The 21,556-nt window shown below is 44.2% G+C and overlaps 1 protein-coding gene across 1 annotated transcript in view; it reads right to left on the bottom strand.

The window, feature by feature from the left end:
* The window catches only part of SLC12A5 (solute carrier family 12 member 5), a 687,435-nt gene that overhangs the window by 79,927 nt on the left and 585,952 nt on the right, over nucleotides 1-21,556 (bottom strand). Inside the window, exon 18 of the mRNA XM_069243525.1 lies at nucleotides 7,001-7,196. Coding sequence (XP_069099626.1) covers nucleotides 7,001-7,196 — 196 coding nt within the window. The remainder of the gene's footprint in view (nucleotides 1-7,000; nucleotides 7,197-21,556) is intronic.

The raw sequence follows: 21,556 nt of genomic DNA, 5'->3' as shown, positions 1-21,556 counted from the left end.
TTTGCTAGCAGTATTTAATACAGCTAGCCTCTAGTTGTTTAAATGATAAAGGTGTATTGCTATTGTGTCAAAGGAGATGCTTGCAACAGTCTTCCTGTGTCAGCATTGCTTATTTCAGACGCAGTTTGTCATCATCACACAAAGTGTGCAATTAAATATTAATGCCCCTGGTTCAATACGTTAAAAACTTTAAATTGCATACTGAGCAATTTAGGCCAGAGCCAATGGTGAGGACATATAATGCTGGGAAACAGCAATTAACTGATATCATATCACACAGATATATGCTACTGGCAATCTACCACATATGACACTCTTCAGATAAGCTAATACTTACAAAAACTATCAATAATGAGCTACAGAATGAATGTGTCCTCTGCATGGTTCTGTCAGAGAAAAACACCTACTCACTGTGAGGTGCTGGAGAAGGAGAGAAGCCACTGATATTCTTATTTGAAAGAACAGTCACATAATTGAGTACCTTTTTAAGGCCCAAAAACCAACTTGATACTGCCAGAGAACCTAATTTTGGAAAGGATATAGGGCCAGATGTAGCAAAATGCTAATTTGCGACTTGCAAATTGCGAGTCCCTGCGATTTGCAACTCGCAAATTGGTATGCAGTACGGTGTCTCAGACACCGTCTGCGACTCGCTATGGGGTCGCAATGACCCATCTCATCAATATTCATGAGTTGGGTCGCTAATTGCAGCCCCATAGCGAGTCTAGGCACTCGCAAACATGGAGGCCTGCTGTCGTCAGCAGACCTCCATGTTCGTGACTGCTTTAAATAAAGCAGGTTTTTTTTTTTAAGTGTAGCCCGTTTTCCTTAAAGGAAAACGAGCTGCACTTTAAAAAAAAAACGAAACCTTTAGTTTCGGGTTTTTTTCAGGGCAGGTAGTGGTCCCTTGGACCACTACCTACCCTGAAAAATAATTTGTGGGTCCATTCACAAAGTGGAAGGGGTCCCATGGGACCCCTTCCAATTTGCGAGTGGGTTACCATCCACTTGAAGTGGATGGTAACTGCGACACCATTTGCGACTGCATATGCGGTCGCAAATGGTATTGCATACCACTCAGAATCGCAAATAGGAAGGGAACACCCCTTCCTATTTGCGATTCTGTAATGCATATTGCGAGTCGGTACCGACTCGCAATATGCATTTCTGCATTGGGAAACGCGAATAGCGAGTCGCAAACGGCAATTTTTGCCGTTTGCGACTCGCTATTTGTTTCCTGTATCTGGCCCATAGTCCCTCCGCAAATAGCAATTCCACCTGAGGGAAGAGCAACAATAATTCGTAATCAGTCGCAGGCCAGTGCAAATTTGACACAGTTACAGGAAGATGGAGGACGGGAAAATGAAGGTATTATTTTCAGAAATAGATTCACACCATTAGCAAACAAAGAAGTGTAGACTACTATTCAGGACTCCAGCCCACGTGTTTCAAGGGACGCAGTTTGGGAGACCGATGGGCATGATGAACATATTGAACAGGCCAGTGCTTAATTTGTAAATAAAAAAGGTGCCGGTGCCCAAAGCCCTCCTCTTAAACACGCAGCTGCTGCAATTAAATGTATGAACATGGAATACTGAGGCAGCGTAATCCTGAAGCCATCTCGGGCCTCATCAATCCATTTAAACCCACTCCCTGCCCCTTCAGCTCACTCTAGCAGCTTTCTACTTTCTCCCTTTGTGACGCTTTTTCGTTTTTCCCTTCCTCCGTCTGTCCCATATGCGTCTTTTGCTCTCAGCAAATGCTTGAGGCAGAAGAATAAGCCCCGGCCCTCAAAAATAAGTGCCGGTGCTCAGCACCGGAAACAACAAAAACAAATTAAGCACTGGAACAGGCGAGAGTACAGCATTGTAATTGTAGTGCCAGCAAACGGCAGGAATCGCTGTTAACAAAAATGGAATGTCCTAACAAAGGAAGTCGAGGGCCTAAGGGGTTTAGTAAACTGCATAATGATGCAATTGGAAAGTAAGAAAGAAATCCCCCCCTGGAAACTAGTAGAGGTAGGGGAAGGGTGTATAAATGCTCCACACCAGTAAGAATTGAGACCCCAACTCTCTCACGGAAGAGTTCCATTGGATAAGGCTAGGTTGGGCCTGTGAACTCTGGGACTGTTATCCTTATGTAATAAAAACGAGCCTGAAATGGGCACACCGGCATTACGAGGAAGGAGGACCTTAGAGGGACCCGGCATTTCTGTATCATCATTTTACCCTTCTTTAGTGCGAGCAGCGCGGGCCCAACCTTCCGGAATACATCATGTAGATGGCAGAGGCACACTGCGCACAAGGACCCAGAGGATGGAGATGGGTAGCTATAACAGGTAAGCAAAGACCAGAAAGTCTATAATGCAGATAGGGTGCATAGAGTTTATTCAATCAATGTCCCGAAGCTTAGCAAGGGAAGCTGGGAAGATGAAGAGTCCTTGAAAAACAAAATCATTTATTGGATTAGGTATGAATGCCAATGTTCATTGATCGTGTGCTCAGATATAGTGAGGGAAGATCGCTTGAGGGAAGATTTTGGAGATTGTGACCCCATCCTAGTGCCCTTTTTGAATAAAGCAATTGTGGGTGGCATCATAGCAATGGAACTAAGAGCGAGCCCAACGACTCAGTTGGTAATGAGGTTCAAATTGAGCCGACGAATTTCCAACCAAGCTCCCATTAAGAGATATAGGGCCAGATGTAGCAACAAAACATTTTGCGAGTTGCAAATTGCGAGTCTGACCGACTCGCAATTTGCAACTCGCAAAATTGTATGCAGAAAGGTGTCTCAGACACCTTCTGCGACTCGCTATGGGGTCGCAAAGACCCACCTCATGAATATTAATGAGGTGGGTCGCATTTTGCGACCCCATAGCGAGTCCATGCATTCACAGGGATGGTGGCTTGCTGAAGACAGCAGACCTCCATGTCTGTGACTGCTTTTTTAATAAAGCAGTTTTTTTTTTTTTGAATTGCAGCCTGTTTTCCTTAAAGGAAAACGAGTTGCAATACAATAAAAATTATGAAACCATTTGGTTTCATTTTTTCAGAGTAGGCAGTGGTCCATTGGACCACTGCCTGCTCCGAAAAATTATTTTTAGCGACATTCACAAAGGGGAAGAGGTCCCATGGGGACCCCTTCCCGTTTGCGAATGAGTTACCACCCACTTCAAGTGGGTGTTAACTGCGAGTTGGTTTGCGACCGCTTTCGCGGTCACAAAGCAACTCAGCATCGCGGTGTGAGTCGCAAATAGGAAGGGAACACCCCTTCCTATTTGCGAGTCGGATTCACATTTTGCGAGTCGGTACCGACTCACAAAATGTGAATCAGCATCGCGAAGGCCGATTTGCATGGCGCAAACTGCGTTTTTCGTAGTTTGCGACATGCAAACCGGTTCCTACATCTAGCCCATGGTGACTCCTTGATAAATACAGAACATTATAGACAAGACAGGCACGATCTAGAAGCTGTAGACTGACTGAATAAAAGAACGCAGCATGATATTCATAAAAGCCCGACACCAGTGACGGGACAGAATCACGAGGGAATTCAGGGTGTAAACTATGAGTGAACTATGAACCAGGTAGCAAGGAATGAGAGAGGTAGAGAGCGGAATGATAATGAGTTAGAGCAAGAAGGTGATTTGAAGGTCCCAAGGTGTCAAAACCAAGGCACTATAACTTTAGTGTCATGGAAGGTAGCAGGGCTGAAGGATAAGCTTCTGGACCCAGGCTGGGACTCTTATATTGAACGGTTTATTTCAGGAGACTTGGTTAATAGATCCACCACATAAATTACGATACACAACTTTCTATAATAAAGCAAATCCATCTTCAAGAGGCAGGCCATCCGGAGCACTAATCCTGTTGGTCAACATTACATTAAATGTTACAATCAGTGTACATCAGGTAGATTCATGTGACATTTTAGGTGTGAGTTTGAGCACTATGAACAGGATTTGTTATCACGTATTTAATGTTTGTAATAGACCTAGTAGAAGTAACCTAGGGTCTCAGGTCATAGCCACACTGAACGACATACTGAAATGTAAAAATCCCAAGGGTGTACCAATCATAGGGGCATATTTATACGTTTTGGTGGAAAACTGCACTAATGTAGTTTTGAATCAAAAAGTTATGTACCAGCTTGCACCATTCTTGAGGGCCAGCTAAGCACCATATTTATGGAATGGTGCAAACCAGCGCAAAGGGTAGGCTAGCGTAAAAAAAATTACGTTAGCCGGGTGGGGGTGGCAGTATGGGAGAAGGGGGTTTTGCACCAAAAATTATGTTAGGATGGTTAGAGTAAAAAAGAATGACTCTAACAAGGGTAGTGTAATTTTCTGATGCAAAACCATCCATACCACATGATTCCTGTCTTAGAAAAGACAGGAGTCATGCCCACCACCCCAGTGGCTAGCACAGGGGACCAGGGTCCCCTGGGCTTGGTCATTGCACCCGGTGCCATGTAGGGGGGCATATTTTAGGGCCCTCAATAGCACTTTAAAAGAAAATACTTACCTGTACTTAGCTAAACTTACCTGGGATGGGGTCCACCATCCTCCGCTGTCCCGCTGGTGTTGGTGGGGGTGTCCCTGGAGCCTGGGGAGGGCACCTGTGGGTTTATTCCATGGTGTTCCACCATGGAAATAGGTCCACAGGTCCCCTAACACCTGCCCTAACCCAGTCATTAAATAATGGTGCTAAGCAAGCTTTACACCATTATTTGACCTCTCCTCCCTGTGCGTGATTTTAGCACGGGGGCTAAACATGGCGCCAAGGCCATAGAGTCGTTTTTTGCACGGGAACGCCTACCTTGCATCTCACTGACGCAAAGTAGGTTTCCACATCCAAAAAATGACTTTAACTCCATAACTTTGACGCTAGACGTGTCTAGCGCCAAAGTATAAATATGGAGTTCGTTTTGCACTGAATTCGCGTTTTAAAGAAATTATACAAATTCGGCGCAAAACAAGTATAAATATGGGCCTCAGTTGGTGATTTTAATTGCATTTAAAAGGACAATAACTGGACTTGAGACAATGTTGGGGGGGAGGATGCAGCAAGGGGAATTTGGCAGTTGGATATAGGCCCGCAGGTTCCATGTACAATCGCAGAGATGCAATTAACACACATGACACTCGAGCATGATCTAAGACCATGTAATGGCAGGGTCTTTGAAGAAAAGCCTGTTAATACTACAGTACATACATTTATGAGAGGAAGTACGCAAACAAGGATAGACTACATTCTGCATAGTAAAGATATAGTGGCAAAGGATTATCGCTTTTAAAATAGACTGAAGAGAAGGTAGCAACCCTTTTCCATTATGTTTAGAAATGATGGGATGCCTTATTGACATGCAGTCATCATATAGAGATCCCCCTTTAATCCAACCAATGATTAGGAACAACCAAAGGACAGTCAAGTGGCCATGTATTACAGGCAATCCAGAGATAATGGCCAGCATCTATAATACTTTTAGTGAGGTGGTAGGCCCATACATTGAACAAATTCCATCTGCTATTTTAACAATGGCTATACATCAAACACTGGTAGTAGTACTAAGACAATTATTAACAAAAACGATGACAAGTAAACGTAGTAGGAACAGATACAACATATTTGGACAGGACCCTTGGTACAATGCAGAATGCAAATAATCCAAACAACTACTATTAAAGAACTTGAAGGATGGTATTGCATGCTAGGTAAAGGAAGCTAGGAGTAATTTTGAAAAAGTGTGGACCACAGCCCAAAGAAGATGGAAGGAGGCAAATTGGAATGACCTCCTCCAATTGGTCAATTGGAGAATTCTAGCCAAGGGAAATAAGTATGTATCCATGCAAACAGAGCATTATTTGGACCCTGCTACCTGGGATGGCCATTTTAACAAACCCCCGAGAAATATCAAGAGGGATATTAAGGTTGGAAGGCAAATTTTAGAGCATGTGAACAGCTTTGCTTACTTGGGTGTAACCCTTGACTCAAGGCTGTCATGGAACCCTCAAATACTCAAGGCCAGTATGGTCATGACACATAGATCTAGGACTGTTCTCAACAAATATAATGCATTGGTGAGCAAAATTATTACACTGGCCCTAGAAATACACAAACATAGAGTGTAATCAGCTGTTTCAAATGGGTCGGAGTTGTGGGAAGTAGCTTGATGTTAAACAGCTTGCAAAGGGAGAAAATAAATTCACAAGAGAATTATTAGGCCTGCGCATGGGACCATACCCCTGACACCAGCTGTTGACACAAAGCCAAAGAGCCCATTTAAAGTACGTATATTGGGATCACATTTCACTTACAATTAACAGTGACCCAAATTTGGGCAGGCTCACACTCCGGTTCCTTTTATTTAAGCAAATGCCATGTTTTGAAGTTGTTTTAGATTAAATTCAGCTCCACCAGGGGAGTATCTTGCACTTGAAATTTCTCTATGATATGCTTGGAATCAAAGCCTATATTGCCACCTGGAAGCCACATGAAGAAGATACTGGCACTCCATGCAATTTAGGACAAGTTGAAGATATCGCATGTCTTGTTTTTTGTACAGCTTATAAACAGCCAAGAGGAAAATGGTTCCGACCAAAATGTAAAAGTTTAGGATTTTGGAAGTATTGAGATGTTCTAAGGGTACTGAAGAGCGATACTTCCCCGTGTATAGTTTTCACTACGAGTACATATTTATTATCAGTAGGATTTGCAGGAAGGAAGGTGGGTTTGAAATTGTAATGGCCAGAGGCTATTGTAAATTAGGTACTGTCTTATAAATAATGTGTTTTTATTTTTTGGTATTACAAATGATGTGTTTTTAACTTTTCTTGCATTTCTATTTTTATACATGGAATGTAATTTTAATGTCTGCTTTTAATGTTTTACCCGAAATAAAAGCTATACTTAATATAGAAATATCTTGATTTCCGCCAGGTATGCAGGTTTGCATAAATGTGTCACTACCAGTGTAGCACCTGACCAGTGACTGCACATACCTATGAAGTTCCTCCAAGTTTGGTGGTCTTCCTTCTGCCTCCAGTTCCGTGGCCATCCCACCAACACTGTGTTGTGCTGGAGACCCCCAAGTCCGCTGGACTGGATGAGGTGCGAAATCCCATCTCGGGTGTTGGAGGAGATGACAACCTGGCAAAACCCTTTTGTCTTCTCAGTTTCCATGAGCCGGCGGATAGACTGCGTGGACAGGATTGTGAGGGAGGCAAGATAGAGAACAGAGATTGTCAGAGCAATAGATAAAAATAATACATTACGGACAAATAAATGTAACAAAACATTTAACGCTGCAAAATGTAGATAGAAAACGTTAGTGTGTTTCTCCTGTCCTAAAGGGTGGAAGTGTAGGCGGGGTTGTTTCCAAAGCCATGTCAATTTTACGTGTGTGACAGAAGAATGCAATACAGCGTGGAAAGCAGAAAGTGTTCCAGGTTTGTTCTTCTTCAGTCTCAAGTCTTGTGGTTTCAGTGGATCAACTCACATTTGAATGGCAATAAGTAACGCTAAGGCTGCACAATGCATGGTTAGTGCATGTTAAAAGCTTATCTATGTGCTTAGGTAGTTGGTGTAGTCATTAATATATATGATCATTTACACAACTCTCTGTTTTACTCTATTTTTTACACACAGTGCCAACTCAAACTTAGCAACTTCCACACTTCACTTCTCCTGAAGTCAGATTTTTCAAGATTAAACCAAAATCTTCTTCAGTGCTAACCACAGCTAATAGATATCCATAGTCCACGTTAGATGTCTTTGTCAGCCAACCTTATTTGGACAATCATTTTCTGCCCCTACAATAACCAGGCCAAGCATTTGGACTCCGTCCAGTCTCATACAGACCATGAGCAGTGACTGAGTAAGGGCTGCCTCTGGTCTAATCCAAACAGACATCCAGAGAGCTGAGGGGGCTAACATGATCAAGTCCTCCATAAAAAGAAGTCCCAATTCTTCATGTGAAATTATAGCGGGTACACTTGGAGGGAGGAAAAGTAGGCTTCTCAAAAATGTATTTCCACTTATTTGCAGAGAAAGTGCACCTGTATATCCCCACACCTCAGCTCCATACCTAGCAATTGATGTTGGGCTTGCTTATAAATCGTGGTAATGGGCTTTAATGTTGCACAGCCCAGTTTTGTAATGAATTTACACAAAGCTGCCACTGCCTGATTATATTGCATGTTCTTGATGTCTCTGAGGTGATTCCATTTGAACTCATTATTATAGGGAATCCCCAGATACATGAAAGTATTCACACAGTTCAAGCGGATGCCTTCAATATAAAACTGAGGCACTCTAGTTGTTGGGAAGCCACAAACCATGGTATAAGATTTTGTTTTGTTAGTGGACAGACCCAACGCAGTCATGAACTGTGCAAATCTTTTTGGCAATTTTTGAAGGTCCCTCCCGGTTCTGGCCATCAGAACATAATCTTCGGCGTACATTAAAACTGGTTGTGGTCTGCCGGCAATCTTAGGGGGGTCTTTCTTTTCATCAATCAAGGCTTCCTCCAAGCCATTTATATAGAATGTAAACAGAAAGGGTGCTAGAACATATCCCTGTGTAACCCCTTTCCCAACCTTGAAGGAGCTAGTGCATTCCCTCTGTTGCCCAAATCTGACCTTAGTTTCCACACTACTATGAAGTTGCACCAGCAGAGATACTATCTTTGGGTTTGCTCCTTTATTAACCAGCATTGCCCATAATTTGCTTTGGACCACATTGTCAAATGCCGCCGTTGGATCCATAAATGCCACATATAAACACCCTTGTTTAGCCCTACATACATTTCTCTAATCAAGTGGAGATTCAAACATTGATCAACTGTCCCCACTGCCTTCCGGAAGCCATACTATGACACTGAATTTATGTTATTATCAAGAGCCCATGCTTCCATGTGGTCCAAAAGGATTCTCCCAAATATTTTTGTGGTGGCATCCGTCAAGGAAATAGGGCGATAGCATGCAGGATCTTTCCCGCCCCCCTTTTTAAAAATTGGAACAATGATGGCATTAGACCATGATGGAGGAGGGACAGTGCTTAGCTCAGCTCTGAAAACATTAACCAAAATTGGTGCCCATGGTTCTACATTATTCTTAAAGAGGTCAAGTGGTACACCATCCGGTCCGGGGGCCTTATTAGGGGATGAGCCATTAATTGCCAATATCACCTCACTCAAATGTATATCTAGCTCCTCACTAATGGGATTATCAAAGCCTACTCTACCATATTACATACATACATCTTTGTAAAACGAATAATCCAATTCTGCTCTGGGATGTGGACCTTAACATCCTTATTTGTATCAGGGCTTAAAAAGGGGGTGTTAACTACTTTCCAAAATTGAGCCCCATCATTTGCAGCTGATGCAGCTACTAACGTCTCCCATGCCTCTTCTCTGATCTTCTTCTTCCTTGCTGAGACTGTCTTCCAATACTGGGCTCTACATATTATAACTTCTGTCTGGTTCCTCAGAGTGGCCTTTAAAGCCCGTATAAGATTGGAATGGTCACATGCACTTATTTTGTCAAACCACTTTACTGGTTTAATTCTATCAGATTGAGTTGGAAGAGTTAAGTAAACCCTTACGGTGGTGCAGATATCTGCAAAAGCTCCCAGGACGTGGGCTAGGTATGATTCAGTATATAAACAGGCTTCACATTTTGTCAGGTTTTTACCACTACAGAATATAAAAGAGCATCTTTATTCACTGTTTGCCATTTACATAGCACACCTTTATTCCTGCGGTATTCAATAGGACCTCCCGTTTTCTGTAAGGTTCACTTCATAAAACCATATTGGATTGTTATGAACAGTGGGTTATGATCGCTGAAGCCCCTGTAAATTGCCTGAAAAGCACCCAGTTTATACAACCATGACCTTGACATCATAATGTGATCAATAACTGACCCACGACTGCTCCCAGTGAAGGCAATATCAGGGGTAATGTGATTCGATGAGATACTGCTGGTCAATACTAAATCATAGATCCTCATAAGATTATTTAATTTATCCCCGCAGGGATTATGAGTAAAGTGCAAATAATTGCAATCATCTTCATGGAATATTCCACAGATCTTATCATCCCCCACAGAACAAAGGGTAACATTAAAATCCCCACCCCACACAATTATGTAATCCTTATCCATACAGCATACCATGTCCTCAATGGCCTTGTCTAGGGCATGTACAATCTCAACATTAGATATCAAAAAATTGTTGGGATAAAAATGAACAAGTAGCATTATCTGACTACCCTTCACTAGTAGCATCACTAGTTGCGGGATGGGGAGTCAGTTCTATGTTTAATCACTTTAGCGCCAGAGACGATATTAATCAAAGTCAACAGACCCCCCACTACTTTGCCCTACAGGCGTTTGGATTGACAGGGTTGTGATTGATTGAAATCCATTAATATGGATAGCTCTATTAGCCCACATTTCCTGAAGGCAAACTACCTGCTTATTTTTTATCAAAGCAAGCCAATTACTGTTGAGGTGTTTCTCCCCAATACCGGCCTCATTCCAGAATAACATCTGCCAGTGCTGTGAGGAGGACCCTCCACCATCCACAGGCTGCTCAGTAGAGTTTAGCCCTTGTATATCAGAGCTCCCACACTCTCATTTCTGGGGGAGTTGTATAACATTTTTCTCCCCAGATTTTTTGCCCTCCAAACCATCACTCACATCACAATTGTGTGGGGAATAACATTTATGCCCATCTACATCTGCATTAGCCATTTGTGTCAGGGTAACCAAGTGAGTCGGAGTCAAGAACCTGTCTCTCTCCCCTTGTTAACTACTTCATCCAGATGGGTGCCCAAAGGACCATAACGGTTCTGGGTAGGGACAGAAGATTTTGCGGTTTTCCCTGGCTGGCTACACTTGGCTTGGGAGGGCTGGTAAAAATATCCTAACAGTACAGCCTGGATATTGACATCACTATCCTGCGCCTCGATATTGACATCACTATCCTGCACGGTACCACACTGATTCAATATCCATGCTACCTGCTGGGGATTTCTAAAGTTTACCACCACACAGTCACCAGGGAGACTTTTCTTGCTCTGACCAACCCACTGTACCCTCCTTACTCCAATAATGCCATGCCAAAGACACTCACTATTAACACCCTCCAATGAATTATTTAGCCAGAAGACCACTTTGTTTTACAGTTGATAATCCTGCTCATTAATCTTGAGAGACAGTGTAGGGACATTGTTAACACAATTACGTAGGGGGCGCACTGAGGCGGGAGTTGCAGGACTTGTAGGTTCTTCGCCCTTGGGGGAGGGATCTGATTCAGACTTCAACAACCCTTCACTCCCAGAGGCCTGCCTTCTCCCGTAATTTCATGAGGATACAGTTATAGGTTTATTAGGGATCTCAAAACTGTTATAGGGCCGATCCATGGGGGATTTGTAACGTGACTTGGTCCTCCAAGTATAAATTGGTGAACCCTTTCTGGTACCACCGCGTGCCATTCTGCTGGTATGCCTAGGGAGCGACTCACCGTATCCGCCTCCACATTTCGGGTTGGTAGTGGATTGTGTTTCATAGATTCCAGAAGATGTTTTGAGGAAGAGTCAATACTATTCAATAAATCCACTAAAGGTTTGAGTGCTTTCTCTAAAATAGCTTCCACAGAAACTCTGTCCTGACAATTGCCCCTGAGATCTTTGGGTCCTGTTGGATCCCCCGACTGTCTCTTCCCAGCTAGTTGTGTCTTATGTGTCTGAGAGCTACCCCACTCAGGCCCATTAGATGTAGAACCTTTCATCCTGGTCGTACCCAAATTCCGTGGGTGGGCTTCTTCCGTTTGGTAGGAGGAGAAACAATATCTTCCAAATGTGCATTAATTTTATTATCATTAATGGTCAAATCACCATCTCTACTGGGGGAGATATCTAATTCCCCCTGTAGAATATACCCATTTTGAATGCTTGGTATCATGCGCCCATTCCTTTCATTAATAAATTCCAAGGGTGCCCCGCCCTATGCCCCTACCAAAATTGAGGAATTTCAGACCTTAGACAAGGGCTGGGATGAGGGAAGAAATGACTCCCTTGCTATCCCCAGTTTCTCTTCAACCAATTCAGTTTTGTTATTTAATGAAGTCATAGCCGTAGTGAGAAATGACGCTATAGAGACTGTGGAGTTAGTATCTTTAGAGCAGGCAGAAGCACTCACCTTCCTTTTGCCCATTGTTTAAGTTTAGATACGGTGACAACCCCAGAAAAAGATTTAAAAAAAGAAAAAAACAATGTAGGGCCCACAGGTAGAAGAACCAAGAGACAGGGCCCAGCCAAGCCTCATGCAGATGCGGAGGGACGCAGACGGGCCCGCTCTTGGCCTGGGCACCGCTCGGGCACACCCAGCATACGTCCTGCGCTGCTGGAGCAGTTTGTGGGTTATATGCGTCTTCAGGCGTGGTTGCAACAGATGGTCCTCCTCCTAGCGCGGGTGCTGTTGGGGGTTGTGGTTCAGAGTCCCCCTTTCTGTGTTCTTGCATCACGCACTGCGGGAGCAGTTTGTGGGTTATATGCGCCTCCAGGCGCGATTGCAACGGGCGGCTCACCTCCTAGTGTGGGTGCTGCTGGGGCTTGTGGTTCAGAGTCCCCACTTCCACGTTCTCACGTCCCACACTGTGGGAGCGGTTTGTGGGTTATGTGCACCTCCAGGCGAAATTACAACAGGCGGCCCTCCTCCTAGCACAGGTGCTGCTGGGGTTTGTGGTGCAGAGTCCCCCCTTCAATATTCTTACGTTCATGGTCTTGTAGATATGGTTTAAGGCAATGCAGCACATGTCGCTGCGTTCCCTTGCACTGCGACAGGGAGGCTTTCCACTTGTGTTCAGGTGGGTTTTCCCATGCAACACCCATGGGTTTTGACACATTCCCAAATTTACAAGAATCTGTAAACCTGGGAATGCGTTGACATCTTACGTCTCCCCAGGGGAGGCGCATCAAGGAGAAATATCTTTATTTCTTCTAATTGTTTCTTCTTTAGCAGCACACATAGAGAGAGGAAAAAGCCTCCATGAATTGTTTTTGTGCAGGAAGGTGCCCCCTTCCTGCACAGATACAATCTTGTCTACAACGCAGGCATCCTTGCACAATGGTGCAAGGGTGCCTGTCTGGGCGCTAGGCAGTCTATTGGGTGCCAGCAAAGGGGGAGAGAACAGAAATGCACCATATCTTGTAAATACAGCACATTTTTGCCATATCCCTTTGACGCAGGCCAGCGCAGCAACTTGTGAATGAGCCCAAGTTCATGTGAGGAATGGAACATGTGTCCAAGTCTGCCCAACTGCTACTCTGCTTATACCCTACTAGTAATTATTGAAAAGCCCCACAGGTAAAACTCGTTCCAGTACCCCAGTTGAAAACCTAATCTCACCAAAGTCCTCAATTTGTCATCTCTTGCAGATTGACACTTGCTACTGTGTCAGAGTTTGAAGTCTGAACCAGGCCCTTGCTCTCCAAATGGAACAAAATCTATTTTCTTGCTAGGTCTCTTCCCGGAGTATAGCATTGTACTCCACCCAACAATGCTGTAGTCTGATTGGATGATTTCTGATTGATGATCTTAGAGGCCTGGCCAGTCAGAGTTGGTTGACTTCAGTAGACTATGTAACCCGCGACCAGCAACTCCAACTACTTGGGATTGCTAGAAAAAGAAGGGCACCAATTGCAGTCACCGGTGAAGACCTCTTCATGTCCTCATGAAGACACATGCATCCTTTATCCTCAGCCGCAAAGGAGCAGGTGCCTGATGATTTCTCATGAGAGCTCAAAACTTGCTTCCAGATCCGATAAACACTGCCCCTTGTGAAAAATAAATGAGCTTTACTTGGTCTTGAACTAGAGTTCAAGAGTGCCTGATTCTGCCTGCAGATCTTGGTCAAAGATCCACACGACCCCTGCACTTGTGTCTCAGCTACAAATGCTACTCCGTGTTCTGCCTAAATGCTTCCTGATGCATCTGAGGGCCATGAGAGAGCAGGAAGCCAAACTTTCCAACACTGAACATCAGACGGGGGGCTGAACTTGCTCCAAGTTGCGAGACTGTCCCCAGTACTGTCCACAACATTTCTGTTCTAGCGAGAAGTCCAATTGTCAGTGCTCAAAGATACTGACAGTGGATTAGATTTTTGGTTCTGACCCAGTTTTTGTTCTGGACCCAGTTACGGTTTTGCCCTTAATACACCGGCCATTGCAGATTGCAGCAGCTTGCAGCCTTGAAGAAAACCAAGCTGAAACTTTTCAAAATGGTTCCAGAATCCTCTGGTGTTCCCTTTGGCCCATGGAGCCATCGGGGCCTACAGATGGTTTCCAAGCAGCAGAAGGGCCTTTCCTGGCGCCAATTGACCCCATTCGGTCTCTGCCTAAGAATGATGGATGAATGTACCTTCACTGTAAATGACCCTATATAACAACCCTGTGATAACTCACTTGATCAGCACACCGTTGACATTTAGCTAGGTTTGCATTCTAATAATAACTATAATTACTCACACACACATATATATATACATAATTTCAAAGTCCATATATTCTTCCGTAGCACTGCAGCAAAAATAGAAGACTAGTTCTAAGAATCCTGCAGCTTACTGCAGCCTTCTTCACCTGGCAACACATGCTGCCAAGTAGCATCGACACAGTTTTCACGCGACAAGCCCTCCCCGAGTCACCTGCTGCAGGTCTGTAAACTTCTTAATCTCCCAAGCCTCCCTGTCCTCTCAAAACCCAAAGTCACACAAAGAACCTGTACTGGCTCTTACGATGAGGCGTTGGGTGATGCCATTGACTCGCTACCTGTAGCACACCTGCGTGGGAAGAACATACCCTCTCGCCCCACGCTACTCAGAGTGGCATACACGCCCGCCGCACATACCCGGTGCTGTACCTGCCACTCACGCTGTGGTTTGTTCTATAATAGTAAGTGAACATAGAAGCTGGAGTCGAGGGCCAAACATCCAGGGCCTATTTTAACTTACTGCCTGCACCTAAAGGCATATTGCTCGTACAGGTGCGTCCTGGACATTAGACTGGCAAATATAATCCATGCAAACCACGAATACTGTAACCGGAGCTAGAGACAGGAAAAATGCGGAGGCATGCCGGGTAGGCTGACCGAGGAACAGCCCTATTAGTGGATTGGCGGCGCCATCATCTCAGCACTGACCAAACTGATGCTCTTGCCCCGTAGATGGGGCTCAATTCATCACAAACACCTGGGACGAGGAAGAAGAGAGTGGACTTCGCTCTGAAGCCAGAGAGCCTACTATGGCAGCAGGTGGCACTCAGGGCAGGACGGAAGAGGACCGGAGACGGGATAAGGCCTGGGCAAAGTGAGCAGCTGCCTGGGCACCAACTTCCACCCAAAGGGCCCACTTGGCAATTAACACTGTCTCTGTTGGTCCTTTACCCCTCACCCCGTTTCTCTCCACCCAGTGCCAGCTTGAGGGTTCTTAAGATACCGGACAACGGCTATTAGTGTGAAGCTTTTTTTTTAAAGTTTAACGTATAATTCACTACAGTTTGGCATCAAGTGAACTTGAATTAGCAGGAAATGCGTAGTAAAATTTGAAATTATTCCGAACATGGACCCCTAAATTATATCCCGCCCGGGGGCCTCAAAATTCTTAAAATGACACCGGAGAGGCGGTAAGGACGCTCTGGAAGATTTGTGTACACTGCTGAGTTACCATATATCAAGGGAAAACAGACGCACGCTCTGCGTTCCAAGCCGTAAATCCTGTTAGGGTAATGAGCCATGAGACACCACTGCGCAAAAACATTTTAGGGTTCTCTCCGCATTTTCTGCCGATAATTCCCATCTCCCTGAGACGTGATTTACTCGCTGGGGTTTCTTTTCCCTTGTACCTCCATTTCTCCCCTTTTCGTATAATTCTCGCACACTCCTCATCCAGCTTTCTCCCAAGTCTCTCTCTTTTTCGCTTTCGGATTCCATTTCGGATCATTTGTCCAGTGCTTAATTTGTAAATAAAAACGTGCTGGTGTCCAAAGCCCTCCTCTTAAACACGCGGCTGCTGTATTTTGATGTATGAGCAGGGAATACTGAGGGAGTGTGATACTAAAGCCACCCCGGGCCTCTTCAATCCATTTACAGCCACTCCCTGCCCCTTCTGCTCACTCTGGCAGCGTTCTGCTTTCTATCTTTGTGACGCCTTTTCGTTTATCTCTTCCTCCGTCTTTCCCATATGTGTCTTTTGCTCTCAGCAAATACTTGAGGCAGAAGAATAAGCGCCGGCCCTCAAAAATAAATGCGGGTGCTCAGCCCCGGAAACAACAAGCACAAATTAAGCACTGCATTTGTCTCATCCTGATTGTCTCTCCTCCTTCAACTTTCTACTTAAGCTGTTCCCTTGCTCTTTTCCTCTCTCTCTGATTCACTGATTCTGCCCCTTTTTTCTTCAATTACTCTGTGTCATGTTTCTCTTCCAGCCCTTTCTCTTCATCATCCTGCTGCGCATCTCATCCTGTCTTTTATGCTTTTCTTTCCCATCACCTTCTCTGTTCCATTAAACTCTGTTGATCCGTCAGTGTCATTGTCTCGTTCTCTTTCTCGTGTTTCCTCTCAAATATTTAGCCTTCCACTCTTCCTTCGTCCTCCTTTCTTAATTCGTGTCTCTTCATCTTCCTCTCCGCGGTATAACTCTCTTCCTGTTTGTTTATTTTTTATTTTTAACCTCTGTCACTGTGCATACATTTCTCCTGCTCATTCCTCGCGTGAACGCCAGTCACGTGGAAAGCTACTGCTGTCAGCTCCCATCTACTGCACGTGCCGCGTTCCCATCTCGTGTTCGACCTTACTGCTGCTTACTGCTGCCGGAATTCTAACGGTGCTTCCCCTAACTGGCTTTCTTTTCCCTCGTCTCGATGACATATTTGTATTACATTTTTTCCTTGCATAATCGAAAGGCATTCGTTTGATTGACAAATATACCCTCCGTCCGATGCTTCCCATCAGGGTTGAATAAGCGAGGTTTGAAAAAGAGAGTAGTGGGAACAGAACAGGGTAAAACGCTAACAACTTACCTCTATATAGCGCTTAAACAACACTTCTACCGTTTTAAAACACTGTGAATTACAGACGTTACTGTTGGTCAGTGGCATAACAAAACTTAAGGGGGGGCACCTGCAAAGTACCTGCAGAGGCCCCCTCCTCTCTGGACCCAGTTAGGGGCTTGCCGTCCGGGCACAGTCTACTGTGCTGAGCCCCCCGAGCTAAAGATTCCAATTACTAGAGTGCCTTCCTGCCAGTACTTGTCAGCTCTAGTTTGTGTCGTGGGGTCAAGCAATTCCTTTCTCTTAAAAGGTGGTCAGTGCAGTGCCACTATCTTAGCCATGGCTGGATAAATACCAAGTTGAATAAATAAAGAGCTTTCTAATGCATTTACTACAACCTTTTCAAGGCGATTCGATTTAAGCGTTTTCCAAAATACAACTCTTCTATTCGGAGCTCCTCGATAAATTCCTAAATACATAAGGGTTTCCAACTTAGCTTTGACCTCTTGAAATGAGACTCTCCTCCAAGAGGTGCAACAATTCTGTAAGTCTAAAACAAATACATTTTTAGGAATTGGTCTAAAGAAGTATCTATATTCACAAAGGTGCTCAACCCCTTACATTCTGGGGATGGCACAACAATGTCCAATATTCTTAATACATTCAATTGACCAAATATTCTAAATATGGGAGTTTATGATACATTTCTGATTGAGAGAAATAGGATTTGTGATTGAATGACAAGTAAATATATATTAGCACTAATATAGGAAGGTCTAATCTTTCTGACAGAGATTCCCAAATGACTCATTAGGATGGAGAACGTCAACTGTTGAAGATTTATCAACTCCCCCAAAGGTAAAAGAGGAGTTCCCTTAATTTGAGCCTTGGACTTCTGAACTTTATAACCCTTTCCATTTGGTACTCCAATGCCTCAATTACACTTATAGTAATTATGTGTAAGACTAGAGGAAAATACACTCTTTGTCTCTTGGTGTTCAGAAGAATTACTTGTGGGATTGTAAATATTTGTGGACCCAAGACCATCTTAAAGCTGAAGATCAACCCATTGAGGGACAGGAGGGGTTCTTTACATATTTCTAGATATTTCTCTTATGGCTTTCAAAGTTCCTTGAGTGTTAGGTTATGCCTGGATAGTGTGAAATTCAAATGCGTTTTCTTTCATGTAAGGGGCTATTCAAAGATATATGTTGGAGGTTGGACATATTTTAGCACTCTGGCCTATGAGTGGAAGGGACTTAGGGGCATATTTATACCATGTTTGTGCCAAATTTGCATAATTTGTTTACGAAAATTTGGCGCAAACTTAACATTATATTTATATTTTTACGCTAGACATGTCTAACATCAATATATTGGAGTTAGCACCATTTTATGGATGTGTCCACCTACCTTGCATCAATGAGATGCAAGGTAGTCGTTCCCATCTTAAAAATGGTGCTAGCCCCATAGTCCCATATTTATCCCTCCCAGATGCTAAAATGATGCACGGGTGGGAGGAGGGGCTCAATAATGGTGCAAAGCTTGCTTTGCACCATTATTTAATGCCTTGGTCAGACCAGGCGTTAGGGGACCTGTGGACCTATTTCAATGGTGAAACACCATGGAATGGGCCCACAGGTGCACACCCCAAGCCCCAGGGCCACCCCAGCCACACCAGAGGGGCACCAGAGAATGGGGGACACTCTGCCAGGTAAGGAGGGTAAGTATAGGTAAGTATTTTAAAAAAAAGTTAAGTACCATTGGGGGCCCTGGGCGCAATGGCCATGCCCAGTCACCCTGGTCCCCTGTGCTGGCCATTGGGGTGGTGGGCATGACAGGAGTCATGTGGTATGGATGGTTTTGCATCAGGAAATTATGCTAGGCTGGTTAGAGGCATTTAATTTGCTCTAACCAGCCTAGCATAATTTTTTGAGGAAACCCCCCTTTCCCCCGTACCGCCACCCCCACCTGGCTAACAAAATTTTTTCTGATGCTAGCCTACCCTGAGTGCCTGCTTGCAGGATTCCATAAATTTGGCGCCCGGCTGGTGCTTTAGAATGACGCAAGCTGGCACTATACTTTTTGCTGCAAAACTGTGTTTGTGCAGTTTTGCAGCAAAAAATACAAATATGCACCTTAGTTTCACCTAATTAATTTTGGGATCTGATAAAACGTATACCTAGCAATAGCTTGTTCAACCCCTGGCAGATCCATCTTCTGTTGACTAGGTGTTAAGTGGATTCAATCCAACTCAGTGGCGTAGCGTGGGGGGTGCAGGGGGGGCCGGCCGCACCGGGCGCAACATCTTGGAAGAGACTCGAGTGCTAAAATCCACGGGTTAGGGGGCACAAATTACTTGCCTTGCCCCGGGTTAGGGGGGCGCAAATTACTTGCCTTGCCCCGGGTGCTGACAACCCACGCTACGCCACTGATCCAACTACATCATTTTGCTGTAGCGTTTACCAAATGGGGGTCATGTGTTGTTACGGAAGCCAAAAACTAGTAAATACAGTAAAGGGGAGATGGAAATTTACTTTGTCATGATGAAATGTTTTGATTTGGCAGTTTGGATGGAGACCAAAGTCACTGAAAATGTAGATAGAATTTACAGCTAATTAACACATTCTCTGTATACCAAATTCTTTCATTTAACCGTCCTATGTGCTTTTTCACCATGTGTTGTTACACAGAGAAAGAATTATTATTTTGAGCTAGTAAGAACGCTTATTGGAATTATGCATCAATGGCAGACATATTTACATGACATCAACGCCACGGATTTGATTACCTCCCCATCCAATCTGTATCTCATTTTTTACAAGGTCAACAAAATCAATACTGAGTTGTATAAAGATGACTGTTGTTACTAACGAACAGCAGCCACTTTGTAGAGGGTGCTATTGTGTATCAGCATTATCTTTTAGCCCTGCTAGATTAATAATCCCCATCAGATGAATGGAGTTTCTCATAGGATCCCAGAAAGTTGTTGTGTTGTAGAATTGTACTGCATGTCACCTTCACATTTGTGGGGAATTGTGCTTACCAAATATCTCAGTATGCAGAGATCCCTAGGAAAGCTATAAAAGGCTAATCTCTCACAATGAAAATTGGGTACTGTGGGAGACGTTCATGAAAATGCTTGGAAATTTCTTACTCGCAGATTACAAAGAAGGCTATGTAATTAGTGGCCTCTAAAAAAGGTGTGTGGTGTGATCTATCTTATTGACGAAGATAATGCCTGAGACGTTTTGGCAGTAGATAAACATTGGTCACAGGTTACAATTACATTTGGGGAATGGTGTAATATGTCCCACAAACACATGCGGGCTCTTTCTCTCTCGCTTGCGTACTTGATCTCTTTTTACCTGTATGTATCTCTCTTGTGATGAAACAAGGCACCAATGTGTGCCATGTAGACCAATGGTCAAGTAAAGAGCTTTGAAATCCCAGCTCCTATTCGCTGCTCACCAGTCCTCCTCACACAGGTCAGCAGCAAAACTGGTTTCAAAGTTACCTTGAAAGCCTTCTCTCTCCTTCCCTTAATTTCTTCCACAGGCTGGAGAATATACTTTAGTGAAGATTGTAATATGTGCCTTCACTTACCTTTTCTTCTGCCTCCCCCCTCTGGCTGCGCTATTTTTGTGTAGGACGTGAAGCATAGGACACTGGTGGGAGACATGATGGACTGCCACCATGCCTGTGCCCGCTGTGGACGGCCTTCATCTCACTGCAGACTGTTCTACCCAGGTTGTTTTAATGGAGACTTCTTTCCTTATTGTTGTGCTTTGGTCATTGTGTAGTGCTATTTCACAATTTGCTATTAGCAGGCCATCTTCCAATCACTAACTCATCGCTCATGTGACTTGTCCTTCCCCTTAATGTGCCTCATGCTTCTTAACCTCTTGTCCTTTACTCCTGGTGCATCCAGGTAGAGGTTGGAAAGCTTACAGGTTCCTTCCGGTAGGGACTTCCCTGTAAGGCCCTAGTTAGTTCCTTGAGCCAGGCCCCTCGCTGTTATACCCTGGCCACTTTCCTTTCATCTTTTTCGCCCTCACCTCCCTTTTTGCTTAACATAACATCTTCCTCCTATGGGTATCATTATCCTGACGACAGAGTTGACTTGCTACCAAGTGCAAGGATATATCACCGTCAATTTACACTTCCCTGGCTTCTCTCGCTAATTTTGAGTGGATGTTATACTGCAAAACTAGCAAACCCAGAATGAACTTCAGCTGCTTATTTTGCCTGAATGTTGTTCATTTGCAGTCCAAGAGTTGACCCAAACAGACCTACACGTAAGATGCTAATTAAACAAATGTTAACAGAGCCTCTTGAGAATTGTCTTCTGTTCCTCCTGGTGGCCTCCATACGGTATTTACTAGTGGCTTCACAGTGCCCGCAGGAGTTGAGCTCCTGTCAGTCATTTTTTCTACAGATATCCACGCCCAGAAAACACATTCCCAAAGGGGATACAATGATCAACAGAAACACAATAATGACCTGG

This window comes from Pleurodeles waltl, chromosome 7 (genome assembly GCF_031143425.1).
Source record: "Pleurodeles waltl isolate 20211129_DDA chromosome 7, aPleWal1.hap1.20221129, whole genome shotgun sequence".
Lineage (NCBI taxonomy): Eukaryota > Metazoa > Chordata > Amphibia > Caudata > Salamandridae > Pleurodeles > Pleurodeles waltl.
The sequence above is the reverse complement of the archived record's forward strand: the minus strand, read 5'-3'. Positions and strand labels throughout refer to the sequence as shown.